Raw genomic sequence first — 17,638 nt, 5'->3', positions numbered from 1 at the left:
TATTCAGTGGTACATTTTATACCACAAATGGCAATGGATTTGATTTATAGTCTCTGCCCATATTTCCTAAAATGGTGCCATTATATACTCTCCCAATTTGTTAATTATAATTTATTATTAAAACTTGGCTAAATTCTCTTGTCCACATTGAGAATTCAGTGACACTTTGCATAGAAGTGGAAGAGTGAAAGATTCCAGGCTTTAGTGACTGGGAGACTGACAATGTCATTGAAAGACATGGGTGCTGTGTATCTGTGGGCTGGTTTGGTAAGAAAAATACATTTGTGTTTAGACATCTGGGTTGTAAGTTACAATTTTTATTCTGATTAATTGATGTTTGTTTTTTAGATCTGGGAATTGAATCCAGAGGTGCTTTATCACTACACCACATTTCAGTCCTTTTTATTTCTTGAGACAGGGTTTCATTAAGTTGCTAAGGCTGGCCTTGAATTTGCCATCCTTTTGCTTTAATTTCTTGCATCATTGGTATTGCGGGTGTGCCCTGTCACACTGGGTAATTGAGGTTTTTAAGTTTTTTTTTTTTTCCATAGCTTTATTGAGGTAAAACTGAAGTACAATAAAATGCACATATTTGAAGTATGCAATTTGATCAGTTTTGACATGTATGTAACCAATATAATCAATATAAAAAGCATTTCCATTAGTTTTTTTTTTAAATTTGAAATCATGTGGACTGTGCTTCCTGTATAATTTATTACATTGAAATCAATCACCTTAATATATTTAGAACCTCACCCCATGTCAGCTATTTCAAAATTAAATAGTTCACTTATAAATATCAAGGAAGAAAGCACAAGAAAAGTAAATAAAAAGTGCTTTGAACTAAGTGATAATAAAAGTTTAAAATATCAGGATCTCTCAGATGAAACGACACTCAGATGAACATTTATAACTTTAAGTACTTGTATCAGAAAGAAGCTAGAATAGCAATCAAATTATTTTCAAATTAAATGGTAGGAAGGAAAAATAAGAGCAGGAGCAGAAATATGAAATAGAGAAGAAATAATACAGCTAAATTTGATAAAAATCAAACAAGTCTATTCAAGAATAAAGCAAGAACACAAAAATTAAAATCAATGTAAAGGGAACTATCAAAATAAGCCTACAGATGCTAAAATATATTAAGGTAAATTATAAATGTATGCCAACATATGTGATATATATGTGTTATATAAGTATATAACATAGTCTATTTTAGAGAAGGACCTGCTGCTAAGAAAGTATTCAGTTATTGATGGATGAAATATTCTATATATGTCTGTTAAGTCTAAATTATTGATTGTGTTATTTAGTTCTATAGTTTTTGTTTAGTTTTTGTTTGGAAGATCTGTAGTGAGAGAGATGTGTTAAAGTCACCCAATATTATTGTGTTGTGGTCTATTTGATTCTTGAAATTGAGTAGGGTTTGTTTGATGTATGTAGATGCCTCATAGTTTGGGGCATAAATATTTATGGTTGTTGGGTCTTGTTGATGTATGATTCCCTTAAGTAGTATTAAGTGTCCTTCTTTGTCCCTTCTGATTAACTTTGGCTTGAAGTCTACTTCATCTGATATGAGGATAGAAACCTCTGCTTGTTTACACAATCCATGTGAGTGATATGTTTTTTTCCCATCCTTTTACCTGCAGTCTGTGGATGTCTTTGTCTGTGAAGTGAGTCTTGTGGAGACAGCATATTGTTGGGTCTTGTTCTTTTTAATTTTTTACTTTTAGTTGTTGTTGGATATAGTAACTTTATTTTATTTTTTTAATGTGGTGCTGTGGATTGAACCCAGTGCCTCACACGTGCTCTACCACTGAGCCACAACCCAGCCATGGCCACAACCCCAGCCATGAGTCTTGTTTGTTAATTCAGTCTGGCAGTCTGTCCTTTTTTTGTTTTAAATTTTAGATGTCGATGGACCTTCATTTTATTCATTTATTTATATGTGGTACTGAGAATCAAACCCAGCGCCTCACACATGCTAGGCAAGTGCTCTACCACTGAGCCACAACCTCAGCCCCAGTCGATATCTTTTGATTGATGAGTTTAGGACATTAATGTTGAAGGTTATTATTGAGATATTATTTGTGTTCCATTTCTTGCACTGTGGTGGTCATTTTGGTTTATTTCTAGTTTTTAATTTGAATTAGTTTCTCCTTTGATTGACTATTTCTTTAGTGTAGGTCCTCCCTTCACTGTATTTTACTTTCTTTCTTTCTTTTTTTTTCATTTCATCTTCATGGAATATTTTTTTGAGAATATTCTGAAGTGCAGGGTTTCTGGTTGCAAATTCTTTTAATTTTTGTTTATCATGGAAGGTTTTTTATTTTTTTATTTTTTTAATTTATTTATTTTTTATTGATTGTTCAAAACATTACAGAGCTCAAGACATATCATCTTTCATACATTGGAAGGTTTTTTATTTCATTTTCAAATCTGAAGCTTAGTTTTGCTGAATATAGGATTCTTGGTCGGCATCCATTTTCTTTCAGAGCTTGATATATGTCATTCCAAGACCACCTAGCATTGAGGGTCTGGGTTGAGAAATCAGCTGAGATCTATATTGGTTTTTCCCTATATGTAATATGATATTTCTCTCTCACAAGCTTTAAAATTCTCTGCTTATTCTGTATACTTTACTAGGCATTTTCATTATAATGTGCCTTGATTTGGATCTGTTGTAATTTTGCACATTTGGGTTCCTGTAAACCTCTTATATTTGATTTTTTCCCATTCCATTCTTTAGATTTGGGAATTTTTTGATATTATTTTATTGAAAAGATTGTGCATTTCTTTTGGTTTGTATTTCTGTGCCTTCATCCATCCCAATAAATCTTAAATTTGGTCTTTTCATGTTATCCCATAATTCTTGGCGGTTCTGTTCATGGTCTCTTACTATCTTCACTGTGTTGTCAACTTTATTTTCAAGATTATGTATTTTGTCCTCATTGCCTGAGATTCTGTCTTCCAAGAGATTTAGTCTGTTGGTGATGTTTTCTATTGAATTTTAAATTTGGTTTATTGTTTCCTTCATTTCAAGGATTTCTCTTGACTGAAGTGATATTTTGTTTTTTCTTTACAGTATCCTTTACTTCTCAGTGTAGCTATGTACATTCTAAACTCCTCTGACATTTCTTCCACTGTGGTGTCTCTGGATTCTGTTATTGGAGTATCTTGGTTTGCTTGGGACAATTTGTTCCCTTGCTTTTTCATGTTTGTGTGTCTACCCATCTAACAGTATGGATCTGAGGCAGTAGAATTTCTACCCTGTGGACTTACGGTGTCCCTGAAGGTTTTCCTGTGGACTTATGGTGTCCTTAAACAGAAATTCACTGTTTAGGGGGAAACAAATAATAACAACCAATGCAAACTATTTTACAGCATTAAACCAAATAGTTTCTACTAGGATGTCCACAATGTTAATTATCACAATAAACAGAAATGATATGATCAATTATACCTATAGTAAAAATAGCAAGTTTGCAAAAAGTTTACATTTTCAAATGGTGGATAGGGAGAGAACAGAATTGATAAAGAATGTAATGATTTTGAGGGAGGAGGAGAGAGGACAGAAGAAAAAGATTAAAGGAAGAGTGAAAGAACAGTAGAGATTGGCTGTAAGCAGAAGAAAAGAGAATCAAGGGGAACAGGAGAAAAAATATAAAGCAAAAGATTTTTTAAAAATTTAAAAAAGAATACAAACAACTAAAATATACTAATTAAACATTCTAGTTCACAAAGTAATTGTAAACTAACTGGCTTCAAAAATGCTAGAGATGAAAAGAAAATAGGAGACTGTATAAATGTACATATGCCATTAAGGTCACAATTAAACAGTGAATAGTAATAATAATAATAATAATAATAATAATAATAATAATAATAAAAACTTTGAAAAATCAAAGAACTCTTTCCGTTGGAGTTCAAGATATTCTCAGCTTCTCTTCTCAGCAATTTTAGGTGGGGTCTTTGGGAGTGTGATGCTTCACCCTCTAGATTGTTGTAAGCGAGGTAATCCCTTATTCAGAGTTCCTGGAGGTAGGGTTTATTTAGGTTTAGGTAGGCTTCCAGCTCTTTGCTGAACGCTAATTGGTCTAGAGGTTTTAGATAGGCACACCTTCAGTGCCCAGTACTTGCTGGTCCATGCTGGAAGACTTTACCCTGGGTTCCAGTCGTGTAGTGGATAGCCAATTCTTAATCCCCTATGTCACCTACAGATCCCACATTTCCTGGTCTCGGTTCAGTCTTCAATCTCTCCCAACCCTGCCCTTCTAAGTTCCTGGCCAGATACGTTTCTCCTAATTGGTTCTGAAACCAGTCGGATTTTGGAGTGGGAGGGGTAGAGCTAGGTGGGTTTCCATGACCAGTTACCCCCTGTGTAAATCTCTCTCCATGTTTGATTTTCCCCTGGACTTAGGCACACTCTAAGTTGTACAGTGTGTGTTTACTGGGCCTGTGTTTACAGCCAAACTCGAGTTTGCCAGGAATTGGCCCATTGTTGCTGTTGCTCTTACTCCCAGCAGTGGCTGCAAAATGATTCCTTCTTTCCTCACACTTGGATGTTGTGCAGTGCGTCTTTCTAAATGACTTTGATTTTTCTGGCTGGAGTTTCCAACCTGGCTGTGGCAGTGGCTGTGATTTCTTCCTTATTTTATTATATCCCAACTCCTAAGTCTCCCATCTGCCTTGACTGTCTAGTTTTAAATTCCCATATCCTCTGCTTTTGTATTTTTTAATTCACCCACCTTGTTGAGAAGCTGCCTATGGTTTTTCTTGGTTTCACTCCACAGAGCAGCCAGGAGATTGGATACTGAACCCAAGACCAGGAAACGTGGGATCTGTAGGTGACATAGGGGATTAAGAATTAGTTACCTACCACAACCCATGAGAGACCCGTGAGGTAAAGTCTTCCAGCATGGACCAGCAAGTACTGGGTACTGAAAGTGTGCCAATCTAAAATCTTCAGACCAATCAGCATTCAGCAAAGAGCCAGAAACCTGTCTAAACCTAGACCCTACCTCTAGTAACTCTGAATAAGGGATTACCTCTCTTAATTTAGCAATCCAGCGAATGGAGCATCACACTCTCGAAGACCCACCTAAAGTTGCTGACCTCCTCTATTCCACCATCTTGAAAACCTCCACAATCGATGAATTCTTGATTTAAAAGATACAGAACAACCTTTTGGCTGGAAATGCCATCTTCCAGTAATTCTTCAAAATGACAAACCCAAAGGGCAAGAGGATAGGTACCCAATGTATGTTCCGTAGGCCTTTTAGAAAACATGGAGCTGTTCTTTTGCCACATATATGTGAGTCTAGAAGAAGACATTAAGGGAATAGGTACTATTCAAAAAGGAATGCCCCACAAATGTTACCATGGCATGAACCCTAGGATTTCATGAATATCTTACATTAACTTATTTTCACATTTAGTACTTTAATTCACTTGGAATTCTTTTCCTTTTCTCTCTTTCCTTTGGTCCATCTGTCAGGTCAGGCTGCTGTAACATATACCATAGACTGAGTAGCTTAAATAGCACATTTACTTTCTCATAGCTGTGGAGACTGGAAGTCGAGGAGCAAGGTGCCACATGGTCAGTGTCTGGTGAGGGTTCTTATTGGACTGTAGATGACCCACTTCTTGCTGCATTCTCACATAGCAGGGTGCATGAGCAAGCTCTGCTGTCTCTTATAAGGTACTCATCCCATCTGATGAAAGCAGGGTGCTCACCGTCTCATCCAAACCTCATTATACTCCAACAACCTCATCTCTCCTTAGGGGTTAGGGCTGCAATATAAATTTGAGGGAGGAAGACACAATTCAGTCAGGAAGGTTTAATTTAAAATTTAAAAATGTGACTAACCAACTAGTGGTACACACCTGTAATCCCAGCTACCAGGGAGGTTGAGGCAGGAGAATGGCAAGTTCAAGGTCAGCCTGGACCACTTATGGAAACCCTGTTTCAAAATAGAAAGGTCTAGGAATATAGCTAGCTAAGAGGTAGAGTGATTGCCGAGCAAGGTCCTGGGTTTAATTTCCAGTACTAAAGAATATAAATGAAGAATAAAGAAAATGTGACTGTCATAAGCCATCCATGGGCTGTGTGTGGATTATGTTGCCCATAGTTGCCTCCTGAGGGGATAGGTCTGGCACTGCAAACTCCCTATAGCATCCCCTCAGGGATAGATTGCATGATGCAGGTGAGGCTCCCCGCACCATCTCTGCCTAAGATCCCACTCAGCACCTGAGATGGGTGTGACTTGCCAAGATGTCAATCAATCTGCTGATCACAATGCATAAGGAAGCAAGACTCCACCCTTGAAACCTTATCCCTGCATCTGAAGTCCCCACTATAAAATAAAGAAAATTCGGGTTTGTGTTTGCTCTTTCTTCCCCACCCCCAGCTTGGAAGCTTGACCCTTAAGGTCAAAGAGCTGTCCTACCCTTGATTGCAAAATTATTTCTGTGATGTGTGATTTTTTGCCTGTTTTTTCTTAGCTTAATATTGTAGCCAGGGGCTGGGGATGTGGCTCAAGCGGTAGTGCGCTCGCCTGGCATGCGTGGGGCCCGGGTTCGATCCTCAGCACCACATACCAACAAAGATGTTGTGTCTGCCGAGAACTAAAAATTAAATATTAAAAATTCTCTCTCTCTCTCTCTCTCTCTCTCTCTCTCTCTCTCTCTCTCTCTCTCTCTCCCTCTCTCCCCCCCCTCCCCCCCTCTCTCTCTCCCTCTCCTCTCTCACTCTCTCTTTAAAAAAAAAAAATATTGTATCCAGCCCGTTTAAACCGTCTGTCGAGAACTAACCAGTTATTCCAGTGTCATTAATTGAACCAGCCATCTCCCACTGATTAATAATGATAGAAAGTCTGTGTTTAGACTGCTAATTTTCTATCACTGTTTTCTCTTTAGATGCACCAATATGAAATTGTCATAATTAAAATTATGTAATGTCTTAATATCCGCAATGTCAACATTTCCAATTTGTTATTCTTCAAAAATTATCTTGATTATTCTTAGGCCTTTCTATGCAAATTTTAGGAGTAGTTTATTAAATTACACCAACACAAAGATAAGCCAAAAAAAAGTTTTTGCTTGGATTTGCATTATGATAATAGAGGATTTGGAGAAAACTCGGGTGTTGAGTTTTCTCATCCATAGTCATGGCAATTTTTCCATTTGTTCAGGTCTTCTGTGTTTTAGAATAATGTTATAGTTTTTTCCATGAAGGTCTTTGACATGTTTTATTATGTTCTTAGGTACTTTATAATGTTGTTGACATGGTGTCATGCATAGGATTTTTAAAATCAGTTATATTTTCCAGTTGTCAGTGGAACATGCTGATCCAGTCAGTAACTTTGGTGAATGCTTATTGTTGCAGTTTATCTTCAGATTCCTTTGCATATCTTATGTAGTCAGCTGTGTTGTCTATGTACAAGGCCAGTTTTGTTTCTCCCTTTCTACTTATCATTTTCACTTCTGCCTTGGTTTCTTTTGCCTGTTGTTGAATGCAGGCAGTGATAGAGGGCATCTTTGTTTTGGCTTTTGCTTTAATGGGAAAAATTCTAAAATCTCACCATTGAGTATGTTTGCTAGAGGTTTTTGATAAGTGTTCCTAGTTTAAGATAAAAAACAACCCACTACAATCTAATGTATGAAATATGATATGTCAAGAGCTTTGTAATGTTGTGAACAACCAATAAAAAAAAAAGATAAAAAACAAAGTTAAGAATAGAAAGAAATTATCTCAATGAAAGTGATTCCTTTTGTGATTGTTTCCAGGAAATTAGATGATTACTCTTTAACACATTTCTTGCTTATAGTATTACAAAATTAATTGCATATAAATGAACATATGGAAACAAGTGAGGATAACTTTTTTTTTAAATAAAGAAGACCTTCCAGTCTTAAGCATCTATAATGCAGTTTAGAAAATTTATAAAATACTCTAAAGCATGCTGAAGAAAGTAAAATTTAGTTATAATCTGTTTTAAAACTTTCTGTTTATATTTTATGAGGTAGGGAAGATTCTTAGTCTCCAGTTATTTCTAGGTAACCACTTAACTGATTCATGCATATTGTTTATTTCTTTTTTCCCCTCTGCATACAGAGAAAGTAGACTGACAACTTATAATCACACATAAAACCTTTTAAAAATACCCAAGTGGATCATGCTGTGTATATTTTGCAGTGTTTCTAAGGCAGCATTATTTAGTTATACCATGATGTAGACATTCTTCAGGGATGTTATTTTTTATTTTTTTACTATTATTATGATGACTGTGAAAACAAGTATAACACAAGTCTTTACCAACTTGGGCAAGCATTTTTGTGTGAGAAGAGTCCTAAAAAAAGGACTAGTATGCCTCAGATTTTCCATGCCCTGAAAATCATTTTTATGGCAATGCATGATGGAGTGTTCTTCAGTTAAGTGTCTTAAGATTTCCAGTCACTTTGTGTGTTTATGGTTCAAGGTAGAAAATCAAGCCATCAAAATATGAATGCTGTCTACACATTACCAAGGGGTCATGGCACTTTGTGTTTACCACTAGTGGAAGGAGCCTAAGTGATCACCTATTTTGGTTCCCTGTTTTTATAGATGAACAAGCTGAATATCACAAGTATTTTCTGGGATTTGAGATGACAAAGATTATTTTTAAAGTAAATAATGCTAAAGGCCTCAAACATGCCAGGCAGTGTGTTATCTGCTTTATATATATTGTTCATATAATTAGAATTTGGGTGAATAACTTCCTTAAGGCTGTATGACAGAAAGTGCCAGAACTTTGAGTTTGGGATCACTTCTGCCTGGTTCTAGAGCCCATGTTCTTCTTCCTAAGTTCCTTCCTCTCAGTAACCAGGACACCAGGTAAATACATTGTTTTCCAATTGTTTCTGTAGTGTGTGGATTTCAGTGTGAAGAGTGAAGCAGAGTTCTCATTTATCACTTAGTCATCCTCCTCAGTGGGGATGTTAGGGTGCTGTGAGAGAGGCCACTTAGCTGAGGGACAGCAGTGGAAGGAACAAGCTGATGTTTGTGTTGTTGGGAATATGGGTCCATAGTTACTAAGCAAGGGATCAGTATAAAACAAAACAAATAACCTGGGGATAAATAACACTGTGTGATTCTCCCATCCCTTACAAAGTCTTCTCTGTTCTTTTGGTTCCTAGAAAAAGTTACCTGGACTCTAGCATCAAAGATCTTTCTAATCACAGTGTCTTAATTTTATTAGGTATTTGTGCTAAGCAATAGACTGAGCTTTAGCAGTGAGAACAGAGAGTTCTTTCCCAATGTTGTACCATGATGGGTTTGTTCTATCATCTTTTTGCTGATGCTGATTTTAATTTTAAATGTTGGAAGGTATTGATCTTATCTTAATAATTTGTGATCCAAATCTTCATTACAAGTAGAAGTCACCTATTAGCTGACTTGGTGATTTAAGTTCAAATAACAATTGGAGGCTTCATTACTTTCTCTTTCAAATAACTTCTAGAACCTTTTCTGTCATTGTGAGTGGATGTGTTTAATGTTACAGCCATAAAAATATGTTGGCCATACATATTTAGCAGATTTGCACAGTTGTTTGATCTGTTTTCTGATGGGGGAAATCCATGTCTCATAGGTATCTCAACAGATTTGCATTTTTGGGTTAATTTGGAGGCAGGGGCATTTGATTCCTCTAAAACAAAGACTTCCCCTTCTTCAGCTGACTTTGTTCTGAAAGATGCCATGTTTTGAGTCTATGTATTTTAGTTTTAGTGAATTTCTTTTTGATTTTTTTTTCCACTTTTAACTTGGAAGAAGGACAGATGGTCTCTCACTGAGACCTTTATCACAACCAGTATTCATATGTGACGTAGTGATGCTAGGAAGTAAATGAACCGTAGGCAACATCTCATCATTTCTGTAAAGATAACTGGGGAGTAGGGAGGATTCTGCAGGGAAAAACGTCATCTTAACAGATTGAACCCTGCAGTTGGAAAACATTCATTTTCCATTCTGTATTTTAGAGTTGCCAGATTCACAGCCATTTATTAGAGATAGACGGATGTTCTTCGTATCCTTATGATAACAAACTAGCTTCCTCTATTGCAGCACCCTGTCTTTTAATGATTATTGAAATAGTAAAGGTTTTTGTTATTGACAACTCTGTAGTTGTGAAGAGTCCGGGCTTAGGTTGAGACTGTTTTTCTAACTCAGTTTATATAGAACCAAGCATAGTCCATCAACATGAGGAGGAAAAGAAAGAAAAGAAACGAAACCCCAATGGGAAATGCGAAGGAGTGTGTGGTTGTTTTTTTTTTTTTTTTTTTGTGTGTGTGTGTGTGTGTGTGTTTGGTGGCATCGTGAGAGCCCAAGCCAGCTTCCTTCCTGAGTCTTATTCAACTGGTGTGCTCCATAGGGTGATAGGGTGAGGGAGATGCCATCTAGTGCAGTCAAGACTCTCACATTCATTTCTCTGCATCTTTACATGAAGCTGGGCAGATCACTCAGTTCTAACTATGCTCCCTCAGAGCTTCACAACCTTGTTCCTGGTTACAAATGACCAGGAGACTCCAGCACTGTGCAGATTTAGAGAGCCTGGACTGTCTTCTGCATGTCTTCCATTTCTTGGTACTGGCACAGAGTAGCTGTGACCTGCAGAGAGTAACCTTTGTGATTTTTTGGAGCTGGCATGCGTGAGAGGGAATGCAGTTCTCTGAGATTTTTCTTCATCTCAAGCTCTGATTAATCACATTCTGTTTTATAGAGGCAATGTTTGAGCCAGTAGCTTCCAAACTGTTTTAGAGTAGGATCCAAATAAGATGTAGTTTAGCTGGGTGCAATGCTGTATGCTTGTAATCCCAGCGACTTGGGCAGCTGAGGCAGGAGGGTCACAAGTTAAAAGCCAACCTCAACAATTTGGCCAGGCCCTAAGCAGCTTAGTGAGACCCTTTTATAAAATAAAAAAAAATTAAGGGATGGGGATGTGGTTCATAAGTAAAATGCCCCTGGGTTCAATTTCCTGTATCCACCCTCTACCCACCCCCAAAATAAGTTTATATTGCTACCCCTTCCTCACATATAGCAGGAAAAATAAAGATTGATGAAATAAATCTTTCATTTATTACATGCAATGCTTTTTATTTTATTCTATTTCAAAATGCTGACACCCATTATGTTGACTTAACCAACCAGTGCCTTAACAAAACTTACAATTTAAAAATAACTCTGACCTCAAGAGATCATTTATCATCTTTTGCAGATGCATTTTATTCATTACAGTTTAACTTCCTCACAAAAAAAATGTGTACATAGCAATATCAGCATACTCAAGTTGTCCTGAGTACCATGTCTTCTTCCTGGCTTTGCACATAGAACCGACAGGCTTGCTGTATGGTTTTCCAGTGTGCATGTCCACTGGCAGAAGTGGAGGCTACACATTATTTTGTTGACTTGAAGATAGTGGTTATGAACTTGCCAAATGGGGTGTATGTAATTAAGTAGTATGTATTAAAAGAGCCAGAGATTCTCAGAATTTGTTTTTATTCTTCAGTTTTCTATTGTTTGCCCTGGCATTTATACCTTATTTATGGCATCTGATGCTACTTTTGGTGGTCTGCATGTTGACCTCCTAATACCTTCCAGGGTATCTAATTTTTATATGCTGGGATCTGTTCAGACTTAACTGTATGGGATTCTGGATAATACTTATTGTGATTTGCTACCCTGGAGGTCAGCCTCATCTCCAAATTGAGCCTTTCCAAGTGAGAGTGAAGACTCTGGGTGTTTTATTCTTTCTCTGATCCCTGCCTGTCTTCTATGGGGTGGGGATTATTTTTACTATGACAGACTGTTTTCTATATGCAAATTAGCTGAACTTTGAGCCATCAGAAAGGGAACTTTCTAATCCATTGGATCTTGCCTGTTGCTTACTAAATGAATTGTAAGAACCAGCCTCTTTAAGACAAAAAGACGAAATAATATAATTTAAAATTAGTTACTTGGGTTTTTATTGTTTTTTGTTTTTTGGGGTATTAATGACTGAATATAGGAACACTCGACCACTGAGCCACATTCTTAGCCCTATTTAGTATTTTATTTAGAGAGAGTCTGAGTTGCTTACTGCCTTGCTTTTGCTGAGACTGGCTTTGAACTTGCGATCCTCCTGCCTCAGTCCCCATGCCTGTCTTACTTGTTTTTTTCTTATTTTTTTTTTAGATGAACATAACGCTTTTATTTTATTTATTTTTATGTGGTTCTGAGGATTGAAACCAGTGCCTCACAATTGCTAGGTGAACACTCTCCCACTGAACTTCAATCCTAGCCCCTAGTTACTTGGTTTTGCAGTAACAATTTTCATTTTAATGAATTTAATGAGAATATTCAAGTTTTTTTTTCTGGCAAATAAAGATTTTTAGAGGTCCTTTTATTTGGAGGTTAGGAAGTGACTGAAATAACTGCCAAATAGACCGTATAAATATCCCTTTAAATGGACTTAAATATTTAAATGTCAGGTTTTGAAAGCTACCTTCTTAAGAGGTATAATGGTTTATGATTCAGACTCCAGGTAATTTCCTCATTGTGTGCATCATGCCTGTCTTCATAGTCATTCTGAAAGAAGAAAGAAAAGAACCCACAGGAAGTCATTACTTCTAAGGAGTAGGAGGATAAGCAAGTAATGTATGCAATCTGCCCAGAAAAAGAAAGGGAATGTTTTAAAATTATGGAATCATGGTTACCCAGCTATCAGCCCTCAATAATTCTTAAATTATAACATTCTGAATTTCATATTTAACAGTCATATTTTTGGGTTGACTGTGACTTTTTCCATAGCACTTACAGTTAGTAAGAAAGTTTGTATAGACTGTTTCACACGAAGGAAGAGAATATTTAGCCTCACGTCTTCAAGAAAAGAATTCTAGGTTATAATTCATGCATATCTATTCATGTTTACATTCTTTTGTTGAGTACCTCTTTATGTGTAGGACCTCATATTTACTTGGCTTAAACTGGGCTTGTGATTAGTATTCAGTTAACTCTCTTCAAGGATTACCAAAGTGATTTTTGTCACAGGTGGACTCAGAACAATGCTTTACTTGTTGTCTTGGGTCTTGGGTGAATAGATGTCAGGATGCTGTCAGGTGTTCATTCCCCTAATAAAATTTTCTCAAGTTTGGGACATAGCTCTGTGCACTACTAAAAGATTCAGAAACTGTAGACAAAGGGCAGAGAAAGAAGGCAGAAGATGATATATAAAATGATGGGAAGGAATTTGCTAATTTTTTCTACTGCTTTGGAGATTTACCATGTGTTAGAACAATTTGCTGAAAGCCATAGCCAAGTAAAAATGATGCATGGCATTTTTGGTTGTAAGGTGACGCCAGCAAGCCATTGAGATGATATGATTATGTTAAGATCTGCATTCAAATGCATATTAGACCCCTGCTGTCCACCTTGGCCTGCTACTTTGGAGCTCTAGCGGGACTCCCAAAGAATTCCCATTGGTTGGGAAAGTGCGGTAGGAGGGAATTCCGGAATTCCGGAGGAGGGAATTCCGGAATTCCGGAGGAGGGATTTCCTGTTGGGGTAGTGTGTCCTCCAGGAGAACACCGGGTGTGTCGGTGGGCATATTTCCCAGGAGCCTACCGGGCATTGGGGAGTTTCAAAAGTAGATTGTTCCTGCTTGAGTGGCTTGTGATTTTGTGCCCTGCCGGACTGCGGCAACAATTTCCTAATGTGTTCAAGATGCTGGTGCATTGATAGGACACTGCATTTCTCAAAAGACTGACTTGCAATACTATCTAATGGCCCGATGTTGATGTACGCTAACCTAGGCAATGATTCACCAGCAATCAGTCTATCCTGGCACAAAATTGGTGTTCAATACATGTTTCTTGATTTGAAATTAATCTCCAGAGAGGTTGGTGATAGGGACTTTGCTTCTCCTTCTCAGCAGCCTAAGGAGAACAAGAGTATTAATGTAGAGAATGCCACCTAAAAAGAACAAAAAGTAACCCAAAAATTCAGTTGGGGGGGGGAATTATGGCCATAAGAAGTAGTTTAGCAGTTTAATGTTTTGTAAGGAAGCATTAAGATATTATCAAGGGCAAATATAAGTTTTGCTGTTGGAAATTGAAAAATGAGGAAGTATGTTTGGAAAATTATGGAACATTTGAGCATTGTGCTAGATATTCAAAGATGAATCAAATGCAGTCTTGCTGTCAAGAACACAATCTGGTGGTAAGATGCATAAACACAAATGAATAATTAGGAAAGTGTGGTCAGTCCAGTGACAGAAGAATGCCAGGCTGTTATTCTGACAAGAAAAATAAATTGAGACTGGATGGGCAAAAGGAGCTCTTTGTAGAAGGGGTAAATGAAAGGAGATGGTGGTTGATTTTTAAATATGTAGAAGAATCATAGAAATATAAAAATATTACAAAGCTGTAGTAATCAAAACAGTACGGTATTGACATAAAACAGACATAGACCAAAGTGACAGAAGTATAACCATCTACAGTTAATTGGTTTCTGACAAAAGTGCTAAGAATAGACATTGGAAAGGACAGTCTCTTCAATAAATGGTGCTGGGAAAACTGGATATCACATATTAGAGAATGAAGAAGAACCTTCTCTAACACTTCTTAAAATAATCTGTTGGGCACAGTGGTACACACCTGTAATCCCAGTGGCTCAGAAGGCTGAGACAGGAGAATTGCAAGTTCAAAGCCAGCCTCAGCAACGGCAAGGCACTAAACAACTCGGTGAGACCCTGTCTCTAAATGAAATACAAAATAGGGCTGGGGATTTGGCTGAGTGATCAAGTGCCCCTGAGTTTAATCCCTGGTTACCCCCCCCCAAAAAAAAATCAGCTCAAGCTGGGCATGATGGTAGACACTTGAAATCCCAGCAGCCCTGGCGGCTGAGGCAGGAGGATTGCAAGTTCAAAAGCCAGCCTCAGCAACTTAGCAAGGCCCTAAGCAATTTAGTGAAACCTATCTCAACATTAAAATAAATAAATAAAAGGGCTGGGGATGTGGCTCAGTGGTTAAGTGCCTCTGGATTCAATCCCTGGTACCAAAAAAACTTATAAATATAATACCTGGAACTACTAAAAGAAAACATAGGGGAGACAGTTTAGGACATGGAAATGGGCAAAGATTTTTTGGCTAAGATCCCCAAGCTCAGCAAACAAAAGTAAAAATAGAAAAATAGGATTACATACAGCTAAAAAGCTTCTGCATGGCAAAGGAATCAACAGAGTGAAGAGAGAACCTACAGACTGGGAAGCAATGTAAGCAAACTGACAAGGGGTTAATATCCAAGGAACTTAATAGCAAATAAGAAAACAATCTGTTTGAAAAATAGTCATTAGATATTTCTCCAAAGAAGACAAAAATGGCAACAGGTGTATGAAAAAATGCTCAGCATCACTAATCATCAGGGAAATGCAAATCAAATCCACAAAGAGATGATCACCTAACTGTGGCTAGTGCTGTTGAGGATGTGGAAAAATCGGTACTCACCCACTATTGGTGGACACGTAAATTAGTACAGCCATTAAGGAAAACAATATAGAGGTCCCTCAAATTAAAAAACAACCATGTGGTCTACCAATCCCACTGATAGTATTTATCGAAAGGGGAAATGAAATCCATATGTCAAAGACATACCCATGTTTATTTTCAGTACTGTTCATGATTGTTAAGAAATGGAATCAGCCTAAGTATCCATTAGTTGATGAGTACATAAAGAAAATGTGGGAGATATATATTAGAGTGCTTATTCAGCCACACAAAAAAAGGAAATCCTGTCATTTGTGACAACATGGATGCAGCTGGAGCACATTAAGTGAAAGGAGACAGGCGCAGATCTCACATTGTATTCACGTTCTTGATTGTTTCCTTTGCTGTGAAGAAGCTTTTTAGTTTGAATCCATCCTATTTATTGACTCTTGATTTTACTTCTTGTGCTTTAGGAGTCTCGTTGAGGAAGTCAGTTCCTAAGCTGAATTCCTTAAGTGGAATCTAAAAAGCTGATCCATAGACATTGAGAGCAGAATGTTGGTTACCAGAGGCTGAGGAGAGTAGAGGAAGGAGGATAAGGAGAGGTTGATCAGTGGCAATAAAGTTACAGTTAATTGGAAGCAAGAAGATCTGGTATTCTGTTGCAGAGTAGGGTGGATACAGATATTGATAATGTATTATATATTTCTAAAAAGCTGGGAGAAAGGATTTTTTTATTTGTCCTTTTTAGATATACATGACAGTAGAGTGTATTTGACATTATACATACATGGAGTATAACTTCTCATTCTTATGGTTGTACATGATGTGGAGCTACACTGGTCATATATTCATTTGTGAGCATAGGAAAATTATGTCTGATTCATTCTACTGTCTTTCCTATTCCCATTTCTCTTCCTTTCCCTTTATTCTTTTTTTTTTTTGTGCAATCCAATGAACTTCTATTCTTCCCTCCCTTCCTTAACATCTGCTTATCAGAGATAATATTCATCCTTTGATTTTAGGGATTGGCTTATTTCATTTGGCATGATAGTCTTCAGTTCCATCCACTTATTCATTTCTCTTTATGGCTTAGTAGTATTCCATTGTGTATATATACTACATTTTCTTTGTCCATTCATCTGTTAAAGGGCACCTAGGTTGGTTCCATAGCTTGGCTATTATGAATTGAGCTGCTATAAAAATTGATGTGGCCGTGTCACTGTAGTATGCTGATTTTAAGTCCTTTGGATATATGCTAAGGAGTTGAATAACTAGGTCAAATGGTGGTTCCATTCCTAGTTTTTTGAAGGATCTCCATACTACTTTCCAGAGTGGTTGCACCAATTTGAAGTCCTACCAGCAATGTGTGAGTGTACATTTTTCTTTACATCCTCACCAACATTTATTGTTGTATTCTTGATAATTGCCATTCTTACTGGAGTGAGATGGAATCTGTGTAGTTTTAATTTGCATTTATGTAATTGCTAGTGATGTTGAACATTTCTTTATATATTGATTGATTTGTATTCTTTTGAGAAGGATCTGTTCAGTTCTTTTGCCCATTTATTGATTGGTGTGTGTGTGTGTGTGTGTGTGTGTGTGTGTGTGTGTGTGTGTGATGTTTCTTGAGTTCTTTATATATCATGGAGATTAATGCTGTATCTTAGGAGCAGGGGGCAACAATTTTCTCCCATTCTCTATATTTGCAGTCTTGATTATTTCCTTTGCTGTGAAGAAGCTTTTTAGTTTGAATCCATTCCATTTATTGACTCTTGATTTTACTTCTAGTGCTTTAGGAGTCTTGTTGAAGTTCCTAAGCTGACATGATGGAGAGTTAGGTCTACTTTTTCTTCTAGTAGGTGCAGGGCCTCTGGTCTAATGCCTAGGTCTTCAATCCAATTCGAGTTGAGTTGTGTGCAGGGTGAGAGGGGTTTAATTTCATTTTGCAACATAATGGATTTCCAATTTTCCCATCACCATTTGTTGAAGTGGCTATCTTTTCTCCAATGTGTGTTTATGGTGCCTTTCTCTAGTATGAGAGAACTGTACTTTTGTGGGTATGTCTCTGTCTTCTATTCTGTACCATTGATCTTCATGTTTGTTTTGATGTGGATACCATGCCATTTTTGTTTTGTTACTA

At 37.2% G+C, this 17,638-nt stretch overlaps 2 protein-coding genes across 3 annotated transcripts in view; one reads left to right on the top strand and one right to left on the bottom strand.

Moving 5' to 3' along the window:
* The window catches only part of Aven (apoptosis and caspase activation inhibitor), a 152,750-nt gene that overhangs the window by 93,699 nt on the left and 41,413 nt on the right, over nt 1-17,638 (top strand). The gene's annotated exons all lie outside the window — the stretch shown is intronic.
* Nucleotides 4,181-17,638, bottom strand: part of Ryr3 (ryanodine receptor 3) — a 556,303-nt gene continuing 542,845 nt past the window's right edge. Inside the window, exons 104-106 of one of the 2 annotated variants that reach the window (XR_013438866.1) lie at nt 12,519-12,601; nt 5,552-5,793; nt 4,181-4,841 (exon numbers count right to left, since the gene is read on the bottom strand). Coding sequence is in view for 1 of the 2 variants with exons in the window: in XM_078049887.1 (XP_077906013.1) it covers nt 5,781-5,793; nt 12,519-12,601 (96 nt within the window). In the remaining variant the exon portion in view is untranslated. Of the gene's footprint in view, nt 4,842-5,537; nt 5,794-12,518; nt 12,602-17,638 lie in introns of those variants that run through there. The other variant, XM_078049887.1, reaches the window with a different exon arrangement.

The sequence above is a fragment of the Ictidomys tridecemlineatus genome, chromosome 5, assembly GCF_052094955.1.
Source record: "Ictidomys tridecemlineatus isolate mIctTri1 chromosome 5, mIctTri1.hap1, whole genome shotgun sequence".
In the NCBI taxonomy this organism is placed as follows: domain Eukaryota; kingdom Metazoa; phylum Chordata; class Mammalia; order Rodentia; family Sciuridae; genus Ictidomys; species Ictidomys tridecemlineatus.
This window is presented reverse-complemented; position numbering and strand designations above follow the sequence as displayed.